This window comes from Antechinus flavipes, chromosome 1 (assembly GCF_016432865.1).
Source record: "Antechinus flavipes isolate AdamAnt ecotype Samford, QLD, Australia chromosome 1, AdamAnt_v2, whole genome shotgun sequence".
NCBI lineage: Eukaryota > Metazoa > Chordata > Mammalia > Dasyuromorphia > Dasyuridae > Antechinus > Antechinus flavipes.
In genome coordinates, this window is record NC_067398.1 from 363,091,377 (window position 1) to 363,109,198 (window position 17,822).

The following is a 17,822-nucleotide window of genomic DNA, read 5'->3' on the forward strand; positions in this document are numbered from 1 at the left end:
ATCCTTAAATTGGAAAGGAATGGGAAAGATTTAGAAGGGGGCATTTAACTGGAACCTAAAAAAAGCTAGAGAAGCCTTGAGATGAAAAGATCAGAGGGAATTCTAGAATAGCCAATAAAATGCCCAAAGGAGCTGGGATGGAGAAAATAAGGAGCACAGTGTCATTGTATATGGCAGGGGGACAAAAACAAAGAAGTAAGGTATAAGAGGACTGGAGATATAGAAAGGAATTAAGTTGTGGAGGACATTAAAAGCTAAGTAGAAAATTTTATATTTGATGCTGGAGGTTATAAGGAAATATTGGAGTTTATTGAATGGAGGTGGGTAGATAGGATAAAGAGCTTGATTACATGATCAGACTTTCACTTTAGGAAAAAACAATTGAATAGCTGAGTAGAGGATGTACTAAGGTGTGATGACTGTGTATTTAAAATCAGCCGGAGTCAGGAATTCAGGTTAAGGGAAAAATCTTCAATCTTTATTGAAGTGAAGAGGTGAAAAAGGATTGCGATAGCAATATGGGCAGCTGCGACAGGAAGCCAGCTAGCAGAGGGGGATAGGAGATAAAGGGCCTTCACAATAGCAATGCGAGCAGCTGTGTCAAGATGCCAGCCAGTAGTCTCTCCTTCCTCTTCCCTTTCCACTCCCTTGCCTCCACCCACCAAAAACATCATTTCCTATACAACACATCAGGACTTGCACAAAGAGTGGGAGGTCAGAGCCCCCAAGGGGAGTTGATCACACCCTGCCTGACTTCTCAGGAAAGAAGGTGAAAGCACCGAAAAGGAGGTGATCATGACCCCCCTGACATCTCAGGAAGGGATATGAAAAGCACCAAAGGGAAATGGAGGTTGCTAGCGGGTTTCTGGGCTGAAGGGTCTTATTATGCACAAACCCATCAGCATGGGAGGTATTACACAAGCACACAGCAATAACACAGAGTCTATTAGTGATGCTCCTCCCCACAGTCAGTGCAGGTTTGATGTGGTGTAACAAATATGAATTGTACACACAAGTATAACAAACAATATAAATCAACATGGTGTTGTAAAAGATTGCCAGAAGTCCTAGAAGGAGAGTATGTAAACAGCAGTCAGACATACGCCTTCTTCAGCAGCCAAGAGATAGTCCAAAACCAATCTATTGTCCATTGTTTAACATGTCAGGGAATCCAATGATCCCCACAAGTTTTTGAAGTCCGCAAAAGTCTTTTTATGTGTTAGGGAATCCAATGATTCCAGCAGATTTTGAAGTCCTGTAAGAGTCTTATCATTTCTCAGAAAATCCAATGATTCCTGAGGGCTTTCAAGTCTTATGTCTCAAAGAATCCAATGATTCCTGAGGGTTTTCAAGTCCTACAACAATCTTATGTCTCAGAGAATCCAATGATTCCTGAGGGTTTTCAAGTCCTACGACAATCTTATCATGTCTCAGAGAATCCAATGATTCCTGGGGGTTTTGAAGTCCAACAATTTTCTATGTCCATGAGTCAAACACCATAACTGCCACGCTTTTTCAATGGTGAGCACAATCAGCAACAGAACCACCCAATATTTCTTGGGTCTTCTCCTTTGTTTCAAGGGTCTGCTCCGTCTCTCTGCGATGGACAAGTCAAATATGGCTCATTGGCACCCATCTGTTTCCTTCTCCACCTGTAGAGATACAAGCAAACCCTCTCCCCCAAGCAGTTAGCCTATCTGGTCCCTTCCATTCACCACTTTCTGGGTCTCTCCACATCACCTGGCGATTATCTAAAGATAGTGGAGCTGTTCACACTAGACACTGTCCTTCCGGTGGGTTATAAAACCTGTCTGCCGGAGCCAGTGCATCTTTGTCAAAAATCAAGAAGTTAATAGTATAAAGGGTTACCTGTGGCTCCCCCTTTCTTTTGTTTTTGGAGGACCGTCTTAATGTCTCTGTTTCTCCTCTCTACTATTGTCTGTCCTTGAGGATTAAAGGGTATGCCAGTGGTGTGTAAAATCTTATATTGTGCACAAAAGTGTGCAAAATGTTTGGAGGTGTATGCAGGACCATTGTCTGTTTTTATTGCTTGTGGCACACCCATAAATGCAAATGATTGTGTGACGAATTCAGGGACCACTCGGGCTGTCTCTTTTGCTGCTGGTATGGCAAAAGTGAATCCTGAAAAGGTGTCTACCACAACATGGATAAAAGACAGATGACCGAAAGATTTATAATGGGTCACATCCATTTGCCAGATTTCGTTGGGTCTCAAACCACGAGGGTTCTTCCCTGGAGGTAGTGTAGGAGCGTGGAAAGGAAGGCAAGCTGTACAGCTTTTTACTATGCTCCTAGCTTCCTCTTTTGTAATCCCAAATTATAAACTCAAAGCTCGAGCAGCCTGATGGTATTTAGAATGGGATTCCTGGGCCTCCTGAAATAAAGGCGTACTGGCTAACATAGTTAAAAGGCTATCTGCCTTTGAATTCCCATCAAAAATAGGACCTGGAAGTCCACTATGTAAGTGGACATACAAGATATAAATCTTTCCTGGATGCTTTCTGACTTGCTCCTGAAGTTCCTTAAAGAACTGATATATATTAGAAACTGCAAATTTTATTTGGGTTGTGGCAATTCTTAGTACCACACCTACTGAATAGGCTGAACTAGATATTATATTTATATCTCCTGGGTAATAAGTGAGAGCTAACATGATCGCATATAATTCGTTCTGCTGAGTGGACTGAAAAGGAGTTCTGACTACTCTCTTTATAGTTAAGTCATGAGAGTATATAGCACAAATATTGTGTTTGGATGCATCTGTAAAGATAGTTGGTCCTTTAAGAGGAACTTTAGAAACTTTTTCTTCAAGAATCCATCACCAATTATGTAAAAGTCTGGTTATCTTTAATGGAGACCCATGTGTAAAATTTGGAGCCATGGCTAATAAAATTTGCTACTCTGGGATGGTCTCACAGCACACATTAATTTGTGTATTGGTATAAAAGGTGTATATCTTATTAGGTCTTGTCCCAGATAATTGTACTGCTCACTTAATGGCCTTTAATAAAATTCTAGCCACAAGCACTGGGTAAGGAGTAAGGCTTTGTTCTGGTTGTGCCAGGAGGTTCACCCACTCTATCACACTGTCTCCTTGATGAAGGACTGCTGTGGGTGCCTCTTGTGTGGCAAAAACTGATATTTCCAAGGGTTTTTGAGTGACTCTTTCAACCATATTGGATAAAGCCAGTTCAACTTTTCTCAAAGCCTCTTGAGCTTCTTTTATAAGCTGGCGTGGTGAATTTAAAGTACTGTCTCCCCTGAAAATGTCATATAATGGTTGTAACTGATAGGTAGTCAAGCCTAACACTGGTCGCATCCATTGGGTATCTCCTATCAATTTCTGAAAATCATTTAAGGTGTTTAGCTTCTCTCTTCTTAAAGACAGTTTTTGTATTGTAAGCACCTCATATCTTAAATATTGAAAAGGAGCATGTCTTTGAATTTTCTCTTCAGCTATGTACAATTTGTAGTATCTTAGTGTTTCTATGGTCTTTTGTAGACATACTTCTAGCATTTGTTCCTCAGGTGCACATCCCAATATATCATCCATATAATGTAATAGCATAACTTTTGGAAATACTTTTCTTATTGGAGCAAGAGCAGCAGCAACATACATTTGACACATAGTGGGGCTGTTTTTCATTCCCTGTGGCAAAATTGTCCATTCATATCTTTTGTAAGGCTCAGCTAAATTAACGCTGGGCACTGAAAAGGCAAATCTTTTCATATCCTCCTTATCCAGAGGGATAGAACAGAAACAATCCTTAATATCTATGACTCAAAGAGGCCATTCTCTAGGCCATTGAGTAGGAGATGGAAGTCCAGGCTGAGGAGTTCCCATAGTTTCCATCTGTTCATTCACTTTTCTTAAATCAGTGAACATCCTCCATTTTCCAGATTTCTTTTTTACAATGAACACTAGGGAATTCCAAGAACTTAGAGAATGTTGTAAGTGCCCTTGTTCAAGCTGCTCTTGTACTATATCTAATAAGGCCTGAATTTTATTGCTACCTAAGGGCCACTATTCTATCCACACTGGTGTATCAATTTTCCACTGGATAGGAACAGGTGAAAGTGTTGGCAGGCCTTCAACAGCAGCCCTGATTAAAAACCCGAAGTACTCATTTTTTAACCCTAATTGCTGTAAAACGTCTCTTCCCCACAGATTGATGGGTACTTTTTCAACTATAAAAGGAGTAAAAACTCCTGTTTTGCCTTCAAAAGTCCCTCTCATAGGGGCAGCACTAACTTCAGCTGCTATTGATCCTTCTACTCCAGACATGTAGGTGTCTGCTTTCATCTTTGGCCAATGACTGGGTCAGCTGGCACCTCTAATGACTGTACGATCTGCACCTGTGTCTACCAATCCTTCCAATGGTAGACCATTTATATAGATCGTGAGCATAGGTCGGTCAGCTGTTACAGCTGCTGTCCAGTATAATCCTGGATTTTGTGGTCTGGAGTCAGAATCTGGGTGATTATCACCAGGTTGCTTATTAGGATTCTGTATGAGTAAACCTGATGCTACTACTTCTGGGTGAGAAGTCACACATTGTCTACCTGTATTAGTGACTGGGATATTATCTACACATTCCCCAGTTTCTCACATCAGTGTGTGGATGGACACTGTTTTGTACGTACAAAAAGGAGGTGAAATGGTCAAGCCTACTGTGCCTGGAGGTAAGAGATCCATAGGCTGGAGAGGAACAGATTTCACCTCTCCAGGGGGTATCTCAGTTGTCCCAGCTGCATACAGCTCTGTTCTCCCCAATTGTAATTCTTTTCTCCCATCAGGTTGCTTCCTGGCTGGTTGACTGTGTAATCCCCTTCTCCCATCATGTGGCTTTCTGGCTGATTGGTCATGTCTGGGTACTGAACTTGTAGGCACTCTCTGGGTGCACCATTGGCTGCCATCATGCCCCAAGTGTTTTTTGCCTTGGGTCCTGGGGCTGGGCCCCTCATCCCGTTTCCCTGAATCTATTTACATTCTGAGACCCAATGGAAGCCTCTGTGGCATTTTGGACATGGGTATTGGGTCTTGTTCTCCCACCCTGTTTTCCCATTCTATCTCTATACCAACATTGAGCTTTTAGATGCCCTACTTTTCCACACTGAAAGCATCTACGAGTCTCTCTGGAAGTCCCTTTCCAGGAGGGACTCTGTCTTCTCATGTTTGGATTTTGGGAAGTCTGCATCATAGCCTGGCTATAAAAGGCACCTGTGCCCACTGTGGCACAGCGTCTTATGAGCTCCTCTAAAGGAGCATCCTTGTGCAGTCCTAGTATAATTCTTCTGCAAACCTCATTAGCAAGTTGCCTTATCAAAATGTCTGTTATTGCATTTTCTCCATTTGTTCTTGTGATAGCTGTCTGCAAACGTCCCACAAAGTCGGCAAAGGGTTCATTTGGCCCTTGTGTTATTTTTATGAAGGCCCCACCCTTGTTGTCTTTATTGTGGAGAGAAGCCCACGCTTTGATAGCATTAGCAGCAATTTGCTGATATGCTGCTATAGAATAATTAATTTGTACTGAGACATCTGCATAAGGACCGACACCTGTTAATAGGTCACAGGTGATTGCAGCATGAACTCCACTTTGACTATTTTGTTGGGCTTATATTCTACAGAGCTCACTATATTCAGAAAGCCACAAGTAGTTTTGTCCTGGTTCTAGGCATACCCTTGCTATAGATTTCCAGTCATTCGGGGTCAAGATTTCAAAAGCCAAATTCTGTAATAACATCTTAAAATAAACTGATGTAGCCCCATAAAGAATGCAAGCCTTTTTCAGGTCTTTGAGGATTTCTATATCAAAAGGAGTGTATCTTCTACTTTCTTGACCTGAAGAATTAAATTGTTGAATTACAGGAAAAATGTGGTGTTGAAATTCCAATACATTTTTCCCTTCTTCTTTGGCCTTAATTAGTCCCTTTTGCAATCTAGTCATAGGAGCGGCTGGATGCTGAGGGGAAAGTGCTGGGGCTGTCACTGTTCTCCCCTCCCTCCCCCCCCCCCACCAGCTCTCCTCCCTCCATCCCGGAGGGTGGAGTTGATGGAGGGGAGTCAATTACCTGCTCCTCAGGTGGGGCTGAAGCTGCCTCAGATTCACCCCACCCTTGAGCCTCACTTAAGTCTCCATGCCCTGTGGAGATATGGCCATTAATCTGTTCTTTGTCTTCCTCCTTTATCTCAGGCTTCCCCATTTGGCTATTCCTAGAATTTTTACCTTTTCTTCTAGAACTTATATGGTTTCTTAAGGCCAACTGTATTATATTGTATAAATAGAATGCCTAGATGGAAATTGAATGAGGACCGTTTTCGTTGTAATATGCGGAGAGCTATTGCCCAATCAATGCCCAATTATCTGGAGAGATTTGCTCTTCCTCTAAGAACCAAGGGGAGGTGCGTTTTAATGTACCCAGAAGTCTAGCTGCCTGTTCTGAAGTTATAAGTAGCCCTTGATCTTCTATCAGCTTAAGCAGGCTTTCTATAGCATCACTCGTGGGTGGGGCGGCTGGGGGTGGGGAGGTTGAGGTGGGGGATGGAGAATCTTTAGCTAGGATCTGTCCCATTTCAGCCAAAAAAGGTTATACTCACCTAAGTTCCTGGTCATTGGAGACTTCTTCAGTGAAAGTAGGGTCCTTGGTTCCCACGCTTGGGTGCCAAATGTGATGACCGCACATTTAAAATCAGCTGGAGTCAGGAATTCAGGTTAAGGGAAAAATCTTCAATCTTTATTGAAGTGAAGAGGTGAAAAAGGATTGCGATAGCAATATGAGCAAGAAGGATTGCGATAGCAATATGGGCAACTGCAACAGGAAGCCAGCTAGCAGAGGGGGATTGGAGATGAAGGGCCGATGTGATAACAATGCGAGCAGCTGTGACAAGACGCCAGCCAACAGTCTCTCCTTCCGCTTCCCTTTCCACTCCCCTGCCTCCACCCACCAAAAATGTCATTTCCTATACAACACATCAGGACTTGCACAAAGAGTGGGCGGGGGCCACTCTTTCTCCAAGCTTATATATTAATAGAGTATGGTCCAATTACTATTTATCCTCACATGCTTGGGACCTCAGTGCATCAACTCAAGCTTCAGCCCTTTACACTTAAGGTGGGAGAGACTTGAGGCAAGAACAAGCAGATGGCTGTTGCAACAGTCTTATTTCCAATGATGTGTTGAGAGCCTGAATCACAGTGTCAGAGAAAAGAGACATGTAGGAGAGATGTTATGAAAGTAGAATTAACAGAAATTGGCAACTGATTAGATATGGGGAGTTAGGAAGAGTGAGGAATGGGGAATGACATGTATGTTGAAAGTGTCAGTGACTAGGATGTTGCTGATGTTTTCCACAGTAATGGGAAGTTAATAAGAATAGAGAGTTTGAAGGAAAAGATAATGAATTCAATTTTGAACTCAATGAGTTCAAGAATATTCAGTTCAAGATGTCCAGTAAACAGTTGGAGTTATGAGACGTGAGGTTAAGAAAGAGATTAGGGCTAAACAGTTTATGAGAGGTAGAGATATGGGAGAGCATGGTGAGGAAGAAGAATATAATAACAGAAGAATAGCAAAGTATAGAAAGAGATATAATGATAAAAGATAGTTTTTATTCCAATAAAATCATTTTGGAGTTCTTGAATATATAACATCTGTAGATGACTGCAAGATCAAGGAGTATGAGCATGCTTGTATTACTGAAGAGTCATGAGAGTTGACTGGATGAAAGATGAGAAGTTAAAGTAATTGAGGAAATATCGACATATTTGTTGAAATTCTCCATGCTAAATGTTACAGGAGTCACCTGCTAGTGGCTGCTGACGATCTAATTCTGACCATCAAAATAGATCCCTTCATGTGAGAAGATGATAGTGATACGAAATTGAGACATAGTTGCATTCTCTGACTTCTTTCCTATTTTATTCCCAATTCACAAGCAATGTCTGCATTAGTAAAGGTTGATTTGCAATTCCTTCCAAGTGTGTTATAATTCACAGCTGAGAGAAGAACCAATCCACCCCTAATAGTACAGTCCTCTTTAATCCTTTCCAAGCTTTCTGAGTTTTGCACTTAGGTGTGGTCTTCAACAGTTGAAGACTGGAGTTGGAATGGGGAGGAGAGAGTGTTTTCTCAGGTAGCGAATTCATTGAGAAAGGAGGGAGAATGTTTTTGGTGTTAGTTTGGATTGGGTGATAAATTTGGATAGTGAAGATCCTAAAGGAAAAGAGGTTTCTAAGTGATGACTTGGAGGCTATTTTTGAAGAAAAACTCCAACTGCCTTTCGGAGCTTTCGAACTGGATGTCTCATAGACTTGAATGTTTCTAACTGAACTCATCTTTTCAGCCAAACCCTCCTATCTTCCTAACTAGTCCTTATCTCTTTTGGGGATGGGGAGGGAAGAGAAGCATTTACCAAGCACCAACTTATGTGCTAGCTTCTTAATAAATATTAGCTCATACCATCTTCCTCTCAGTCATCCAGACTAGGGTTATTTTCAATTCTTCACTCTTTCTCACTCACCTTCACTCAACCTTATCATTAGATAAGTTGAAATCTGGCCTTTCTGTCTTTTTGACATCTCTGTTCTGACTTTATTTCACTCCTCTTCATTTCACACCTGGACTATTTTAATAGCCTACTGGTTGGTCTTCCTGTTTTAAATCTTTTCCCACTCTAGTCATTTGTACATTCATATTTCAGATTAAACTTCTTAAAGCACAAGTACTGCTCAGCAGTAGTATCCTATTTAGTCAATTCCAATGGCTCCTCATTGCTTCTAGAATCAAATATACAATCCTCTGTCTGGCTTTTTAAAGCCTCTCCATATTCTGACTGATTCTATCTTTCTGGTCTTACATAGCTGGTTTGTGAAGTGGATACAGCACTGGATACGGAGTCAATAACATCCAAGTTCAAATTAGACCTCAGACATTTAATTAGCTGTGTGACTCTAGACATGCCACTTAACTTCTATTTGCCTCAGTTTCCTCATTTGTGAAATGAAGAAAATAATAGCACATACATCTCTGGGTTGTTGTGAGGATAAAATGAAATACAAATACAAATATATAAAGCACTTTGCGAATTGTAAAGCATTATATAAATGCCAGCTATTTATCATTCCTTATATTGTACATTCCTTACAAGAGATCCTCCATCTCCAGACTGAGCATTTTCACTAGATAGCCAAAGAATGGTTACATCCCATTGCTGGGAATCTTCTCAACTACATCTTTTGGTTTCCCGAACTCTCAGCCAAAGTTTCATCTTTCATAAAAAGCCTTTCCCAAATCCTTCTCAATTTTGGACCCTTTCATCTGATGTTATCTTATTTACTCTCTCTACATCTGTTTTGAACACACTTTTTTGCATGTCACCTTCCCCTTTAGACTTTAGAGCTCCTGGAAAAGGTCAAATTTTGTTTGTTTCTTTGAATCCCAGTGCTTAGCACAATACCTGGCACACAGTAGGAGCATACGGACAGTGACGGCAGAAGCAAAGAAGCTGATGCTTTTAGTTTTGTCCTGTGTCCAAAAAACAACAAACTTTATTTCACAGGGCATTTGGTCATCACACAGTGCAGTGTAGCCCACATTGGACCAATCATCTAACCTCGTTGTGCTTCCGTTTCCTCTTCTGTAAAATGAAAGGATTGGACTCGAATGACCTTAATAATCCTTTCCAGCACTAAAGCTAAGATCCTGTTAATGAGAAAAAAATAGAAATTTAGATGCCTATGGGAGAGACTAGAGGATGAAGAGGTAGGCCAGTTCCCAGAAGAATTTAAGAAATCTTTACAGGTTAAATCAACATATTTTTGGGTAGCATTCCTTACAGGAAAATTTGCAAATTAAAAAATCTTCGTGTATTCCCGAGGCATTCACAAAGTAGATAGAAGGGTAGTTTTATTAACATCCCATATTTGCATCACATGGACCCAAGCAATCTCTGAAGGAGTTGGTTTTGATTGGGCAGAATTTGGCAGGGGGGTTTTGGGCCAAATCCCGAGTCCAATAGGTCCACAAGGCTAGTGCTGACCATTCCCTGAGGACTCATCCTTCCTCCTAACTCCATCCCTTCCCACAGCATCTTGCTTCGGGTGAGCTACCAGGCCTCCGGGGCTCGGGGCTGCAAGCCTTCTCCCGTGCATCCCGCCCACTTCTGCCAGAGAGAGAGAGAGCACTTAAATCGGCCGGACCTTCCCAGGATAAAGGGAGGCAAAGAGGCAAGAAAACAAGAGGATTCAGAGGGAAAAGGGAGAGTAAAGGGAAAGTAAAGGGAGGGAACGGACAGCGTACTGAGGCTGGGGGCCAGGGAGTCAGGTGAGACCTCGGTCGGGAAAAGAGAACCCGGAGGGGGAAAAAGGAAGAAAACCGGGAGAACAGCGGAGCCGAGAGGACCCGCCAGGAAAAGAGAGGACTGAGGCGACGGGGAGGGAGGAATTGGCGAGTGAGGGGGGGGTGGGGAGGAGGAAGACCCGCGAGGGAGGACGAGAGCGGAGACGGACCGGAGCGGGGGTGGGGTGGGAGGGGGAAGGGGGCTTCGGGGGCGGGGCTTCGGGGGCGGGGCGGTGGTGGCCCCTCGTCACGTGACGGGGGCCTGGCGGCGGCGGCGGCAGCGGCGGCGGCGGTAGCAGCGGCGGCTGTGGCGGCGGCGCGTCGTTCGCGGCGCCCAGTGCACCATGGTGGTGGCGGCGGCGGCGGCTTCTGTAGAGGCTGCGGGAGGAGCGGCGGCGGCGGCGGCAGCGGCGGCGGCGGCGGTGGCTTCGCCTGCGCCTGCGGGTGGTAGAAAATGGCGGATTTTGAGGACTTGCGGGTAAGCCCGGGATGGGCAGTGTTAGAAGTTGAGGAGGGACGGGAAGCGGCCACGTCTTTCTCGCATCCTGGAGGCGGGGTTGGCCCGGCCCGGCGATCCCCCCTCCCTCCCCAGTTCTGAGCGGAGCCGAGCCAGGGCCGAGCCGCGGGGCCCGGCGTAGCGCCCGGAGCGAGCTCCTCTCTCGGTGCTTGGCTCGTTGGGGGAGGGGGCGGGGGCGCGAGACAGGAGTCTAGAGGGGGCTGGGGAGAGGCAAGGCTCCGGTGCGGCCCCCACCACCTCGTGGGTGGGAGTGCAGGCATACATCTGGGCGTGCATTGTGTGTTGATGGAGACACTCGCGCGTGGACGTGTGTTTGTTTTATCTGTTCTTTGGGAGAAGGATTGAGTACGCAAAAGATGAAATGGGTGTTAAAGCCTGTTGTTTTGTGATTTCTCCCCCGTTTGGGATGTGAGGTTGTGAAGGCTAGATAGGTTTTGAAGGGAACCCCGAGACCGCACAGTGTGAATGTGGCATGGAAATTAATGAAGGAGTCTCCTCTAGTAACAACTTGGCTATCCTCCTGTTAAGCTAAGTGACCCATGGGGCAGGCTGGTTGGACGTGGGCATGGATTTCTGGTGAAGGAAAACAATCCCTCTCTTTTGGCCTGGCTTAGTGTTATTTCCTCATGATTTGAACAAATAATTGTAATCGTATATTGTTGGAGTTAAAAGGGCCTTTGAAGTTATCCTACCCAAGCCCGAAATCATTAAGCTCCTACTGTAGTTAGGGCTGATAATCAGCATGGCGGAGACACTAGAGTCCCTCAAACATCGCACACCACCATTGCCGTCTGTTTTTGTACTTGGAAACTATGAATGGCTTTTACATTGAAAATAAAATTTTATTGTATTAAAATGTAAAAACTGTTCTTAGCTCTCTGATCACACAACACTGGGGATTGCAGGATTTGGAGTTTGGATGTTCTAAGTGCAGGGTCTTCTCCAGATGCTGTTTGGATGACCTTAGGCAAGTCACTTTAATCTTTCAGTATTCTGGATTTTCTCTAAAATTTTACATTGCTAAATAGTGGCTAATTTGCATTGGTTCTAGGAATTCTCTTCTGGGATGGAATCCGTGCCAGAATTGGGGGAAAAAAAAATTCCCTATGCATTGTGATGGGAGGTGGAGATTCAAAGGCCAAATGAAAAGTTTATACCTACCTGTAGGAGTTTATCTATTTTAGGAGCATACAGTCTATTATTATTTTTTTATTTATTAAGCACCCACTAGGTGGAGAACTCTATACTAAGCACTGGGGATACCTAGAGAGGCAAAACTAGGACGCTACTAGAATTTAGGTACTTTGTGCCGGGTACTATGCAAAACATTGGAAATAATCTTTACTAAGAGAAAGACTTATCTTTGTCATCCAGGAGCTTACATTTTGATGAGTTTGGTGGGGATGGCTTTAAGGAAGCAGAAAAATGTGGGGTGGAGGGAGAAGTTGAGCAATAGAGTTTGGGGGCTGGTGGAGAGTTAGGAATGCATTCTGTTGAAGAATAAATGTTATAGTGTAGCTTAGATTTCTTAATATAGAGATTCTAGAAGGAACTAATCCCTGCCCACAAGGAACTCATCTTCTAATAGATGAGACTGCTTGCAAAATGCTGTGTATAAGCAAAGAGATATTCTGCATAAATTGAAAATAGCCCCAACTGGGAAGCCATTGTTATTAAGGAAATCCAGAGAGAGTTCCTGCAAATGGTGGAATTTTAACTGATACGTGAAGGAAACGTTGAGGCAGGATGAGGGAGAAAATTCCAGATATGAAAGGCCAGAAAAACTGTCCAGTCAGTAGAAGGGGTGCCATGTGTCAGAAACAGCTTTAGCAAGCCAGTGTCTTTGGATTGTAGAATATTTGGAGTGGGGTCAAGTAAGAAGACTGAAAAGCTAAGAAGGGTCTAGATTATAAAGGACTTTGAATAATAGGATTTTATAATTGATCTAGAGGTAATAGGGATTATTTATTGAATGGAGAGGAGGGATTATATGAACAAAACTTCATTTTAGGAAAATCAACTTTACACTTAAGTAAAGTATGAATTACAGGAGGGACAGCATGAGTCAAAGAGAACACCCAAGTAGGCCATTTTAATGATGGGATTGTGGCAGTGTCAGAGAGAAATTTACTATAAGAGACACAGTAAAAGCTACTTGTAGGAGGGGCCACACAAATTGATCTTTGCAGGAAACTAAAGATTTTTAAGAGGTGGATTTGAAAAAGGGAATACACTGTAAGAATAGGCAATAATTTATGCTTTTTGTTAACTAATGCAAAATAGGAGATGGAATAATGAATTAATGAAATAGGTAGGCCTCTAATTGTAAAATACCTGAAGGAGAATAATGTGAAATATTCCACGAAAGCTAGACTGGAGCTAAGAGTTTTTAAATGCCAAACAGGAGTTTGTATGAGCAATTGAGAACTACTGAGTGTTCCTGACCATAGGAACAAAGAACAAAGATTAAATTTTCACTGCTGTTTAGCAGATAAATTTGAAAGTGTCAGAGCTGGATTTCCCAGTTAGGAGATTGTTGCAGATGTAATGGGCAGGAGGCTCTGAACTGTGGTGCTGGCAGTATTAGTGGAGAACAGGATGGATGCAAAAGCTGTGGAGGTAGAATCAGCTAGATTTGGCAACTTGTAGGTAATGAAAGAGGGAAAGTAAACAGTAGAGAATCTTTTAGGTAGTAAATCTGGGTTATGAGAAGCAATCTGATTACTTCTATAGAAGATGGACATTGTGTTGGATATGTTGAATTTTTCTAGAGACCAAACAATTGTTATCTATTCCTCTATACAAAAATTAAATTTCTTCTGCCACGTCCTTGCAAAGCACCTATTTGGCCTTCACATTACTACTTGATAAATAGTGTTTTTACTTCTGGACATCGCTATTTTGGATAGGTATCTGTTCTATACCAGTGATTTCATTGGCATAGGGAACTTTCAGTGTTAAAAGATTCAAATGAATTCCAGCAGTGGTTTTTCACTTAGGCTTGATTTTATTTACTTATTTTTAAAATCTTGGACTTGAACACAGTAGTACAAAGTAGGACAGAAGAGTTATATGTGAAACCATGAATCTGTATTTTGTACAACTTGTTTTTCAAGAATATAATACAATTATTTTAAAAGCTGTTCTCTTTTCTGTTACCCTCTGACTTTTCCTTCTTCTAGGCATTTTATTTTGAAATTTACTGATCGTTTTATTTATTTTTTATTTTTAAAATTTTCTTTCACTTTATTGCTAGGTCCCACTCCCTTAAATCTTTCTGGAAAAAAAAAAAGAGGTGAGGAGAAGAAAAACAACATCCTTCTAACACAGGCAAAACTATGGGCTGTATCTGAAAATGCATGTCTCATTCTGTACCTTTATTTTAATATGCTTTGTCAGGAAGTAAGGAGCGTGTTTCCTCTGGAATCAGGACTCATAAAACCATTAAATTCAGTTCTTAAATTTTTAAAAGGAATTAAGTGATTTTTCTTTACAATATTATTTGTTACTTTATAAATTGTTCTCATTTTATTCTTCAGTTCATATGTCTTCTCAGATTTCTCTATAATCATGCCTTTCATCATTTTTAATATATAGTATTTCATTACATTCATATTGTACAGTTTGTTCAGCTGTTACCCAATGATGAACACCCCCTTAGTTTCTAGCTCTTTGCTACCACAAAAAAACTACTTATAAATATTCTTGTATTATAGTGATTGAAATCTGAAAATAAAAAGTTTATTAGCAAAGCAAGCATTTGCCAGTAAATGGGGTCTGGGTTCCTCAGTAAATTAGGACCCCTCCCTTGATAGTCAAGGCAGTTCTTTTTTACATTCATAAAACAACCTGGAAATGGCAAAGAAAAGGGTCACAATCTATAGCAATTATACTTGGTTTGAGTGGGGATTTTGCACAGCCCTAGGCAACAGCAACAACTTCCTGGAATATTTTGACATCTGTGCTTCAATGAAATACATTTGACCTTTCGAGCAAGCTCCTAAAAGTGGGTAGTGGGTGACTTAAAAGGATAAAATAAGGAATTAAAGGTTTTTCTGAGTTTATTAAATGTTTAATGAGAGAGAAGAGTAACTTGTAAAAGCCTTATTAATGAAATAGAGTAGTATGTCAGATTTTAATATCACATTGGATTTCTTTCTTGAACTATCTCTTTAAGAGTATTTATCATTAAAGGAATGACTTTTTAAAGTTTTAAAAACTTTAATCAATTTATTATAAATCTTGGAAATAAGGCCTGCATCAAAGAAATATGCTTTAAGAGATTTTTCTTATTTGTTTCTCGCTTACCTTTGTGTAAAATCTTTTCAGTTTTATGTAGTCAAAATTATCCATTTTATCTTCTTTTAGATTTATCCTTAAATGTGATAAGTAATTTTTTCCATGTTTCTCTAATTTTTTTGTGAAGTGTTGGTCAGAACTACCTATACTATTTTGCTTTCTGTTTCATCATTCTGATCCTCTCCATATAGGTAGGGACTGGTGTTCATATCTTCAATTCTACTTTGAAAGCTTTTTTTTTTTAAAGTATTCTAATTTTTCTTTAATATGAATAACATGGAAATCGGAACCAGAGACTTAAAAAATTCACTAAGTGGCTTATATTCACACACATGTATATGTGTCATTTTTGTTGAAATTCACCTTTCATTTAATAAAGTAAAATTCTAATTCTTTTGGAACCTGTTAGATCCTTTTTTTCCTTCTACTTATACACTGCAAAAGAATGACTTTCTAAAAAAAATTATGCTACAGATTCCTTCTGTGCACTTTATATGCCATGTAGGGTATTTAAGACCTGCCAGTAGATAGTTATTTGACTTCAACTTTGAAGAATTTAAAACTTGGTTTTCTTTGCAGAGTTCTTCATTGCTATTTGTTTAAGGTCATGGAAGTTATGATTGATAGAACTGATCTTAAGAGCCTCTTCCTCTTGGCTTATTTAACATCCATTAAAAAATAATAGTAGTGCTCTGGTAAGATGCCTTGTGCATTTTAATTTTACATACATTCAGACAGTGATAAGTATAATAAAAAATCTATAGAATTTCATCTACATGAAATAAGGTATTTTGTATATATCTTCCCCTTTTCAATTAGAATCATAGTGCATCTTATCTTTTACATCTTTTGGGCGATTGTAGCTGACAGAAATATTATAAAAATACATTCTTTGTATTGGGCTTTAAATCAAGCTAATAAAGGACAAGGATGGTTGATTTCATTAACAAAAATATGTGTATTAGGTGCATATAGAAATAAACATCTACTTGTTATTCAAAAGATTGACCTTCCACTCCTTCTTCCCAAATAATTAAGGCAGAATAGAAATAGATAGAGAAAATACTTTCTTGAAATAGTTTCTTCCCTTTACTGTAAGTCCTCTTTGTTCCTTGCTATTGTCATTGTCTCTCTTTTCAATTCATTGTCCTGCCCGGGGCAAAAAGATTTTTCAGAACCCTCCCTGCCTTAGTCTCTCTCTGCCTCTTTTTGTCCATAATTTTTGTAATCATTATAACCGCCTGGAACACATCTACGAAGAATAATGAGTACTTGTTTTAGTTTAGTTAATAGTTATTTTTAAAATTAGATTGGTATTGTCTTTCTCAGGGATCTCTCAACTATGGTTATAATGTGTCCCTTGAACTTAGTGTGAAAAGAGCATTAAGATCCAGTTTTTAATACTTAAATATTGATTAGTCTTTTCATTTACTAGTTATGACTTATCAAAGTCATTTTTCCTCTTTGAGCCTCAGTTTTCTTTTTGATAAAATAAAGGTGTTGGACTTCATTAAATGTTTTTTTCCTAATATATCCCTTATTTCTCCTCTAAGAGAGCCATCATAACAAAAAATAAAAAAGAAAGAGGGGAGGGGAGCAACAGTTGAGCAAAGATAGCCAGTAAGTCAACTGTGTCTTGTGTATATGTAATTTATCCTTATCCCATAAGCTTACATCTCTACAGAGAAGTTTGAGTGGCTCTGGACCATTATAATTGCATAGTGTTTGGTTTCATTGATTTGTTTCTTTCATTTATAGTTATCATCAGGTTTTTTTCCCTTTATTTTGCATGTTTGTATAAAAATTGTTTGATTATGTTGTACAAATTCATTATTTCTTACAGTTCAATTATCTAGTTTATTCACATATTGCAGTGTTTAGCTATTCTCCAATCAATGTGTCTTTTGTTTCCAACTCTCTTGTCCCACAGAAAGTGCTGTTACATTTTGGTGTGTAAATGGGAATCTTTTTATTTCTTTTAGGCACAAGACTCTGCTCAAATCCTACCTTCTACAAAAAGCCTTTTACAATTCTCCCTTTTCTCTTTCTCCCTTCACTTCTCCCTGCTAGTACTTTCCCATTGAGATTTCACCTTCTACTTATGCTGTATGTACCTTATATGTAAATTATTATTTGTATGTTGTCTCTCCCAAGAGAATGTGAACTTCTGAATATAGGACCTGTTATTTACTGTTTTTTTTTTTGTTGTTGTTGTTGTTGTTGAGGCAATTGGGGTTAAGTGACTTGCCCAGGATCACACAGCTAGGAAGTTTTAAGTGTCAGACAGATTTGAACTCGACTGCAGGGCTGATACTCTATCTGCTGTGTCACCTAGCTGCCCTGTTTGTTATTCTTATGTGCTTAAAATATAATTGTTTAATAAGTTGTCGAGGGCCAGAACTCTGAAAAGATATACTTGAATCACCGATAACAGTTATATATATAACAGGCTTATATAGTTAAGCACCTACTCATTGTGAGATAATGGTTCTCTAAACATATATTTAATGTGATGATGTAATAGGCAGTTGGCACATACTCAGTTGTAGTGATATAATTGTACTGAGGTATTTAAAGAAAGTCTCAGACACAGAAACAGAAGAAGAATAACAGTCACAGACACAGAGAAGACTTGAGACTCCAGATT

General features: G+C 40.4%; 1 protein-coding gene and 1 long non-coding RNA gene across 2 annotated transcripts in view; one reads left to right on the top strand and one right to left on the bottom strand.

Annotated features, from left to right (window-relative positions):
* Nucleotides 1-450: 450 nt before the first annotated feature.
* On the bottom strand, nucleotides 451-8,113 carry LOC127543527 (uncharacterized). Its single transcript, XR_007949250.1, has 2 exons — nucleotides 6,620-8,113; nucleotides 451-1,597 (listed from the first exon to the last, which is right to left on the bottom strand). It is a non-coding gene; the product is annotated as an uncharacterized LOC127543527 (long non-coding RNA).
* Nucleotides 8,114-10,726: 2,613 nt separating this feature from the next.
* Nucleotides 10,727-17,822, top strand: part of PIAS2 (protein inhibitor of activated STAT 2) — a 104,313-nt gene continuing 97,217 nt past the window's right edge. Inside the window, 1 exon segment of the mRNA XM_051969658.1 lies at nucleotides 10,727-10,837. Within this exon segment, the coding sequence (XP_051825618.1) occupies nucleotides 10,814-10,837 (24 nt within the window). The 5' untranslated portion in view covers nucleotides 10,727-10,813.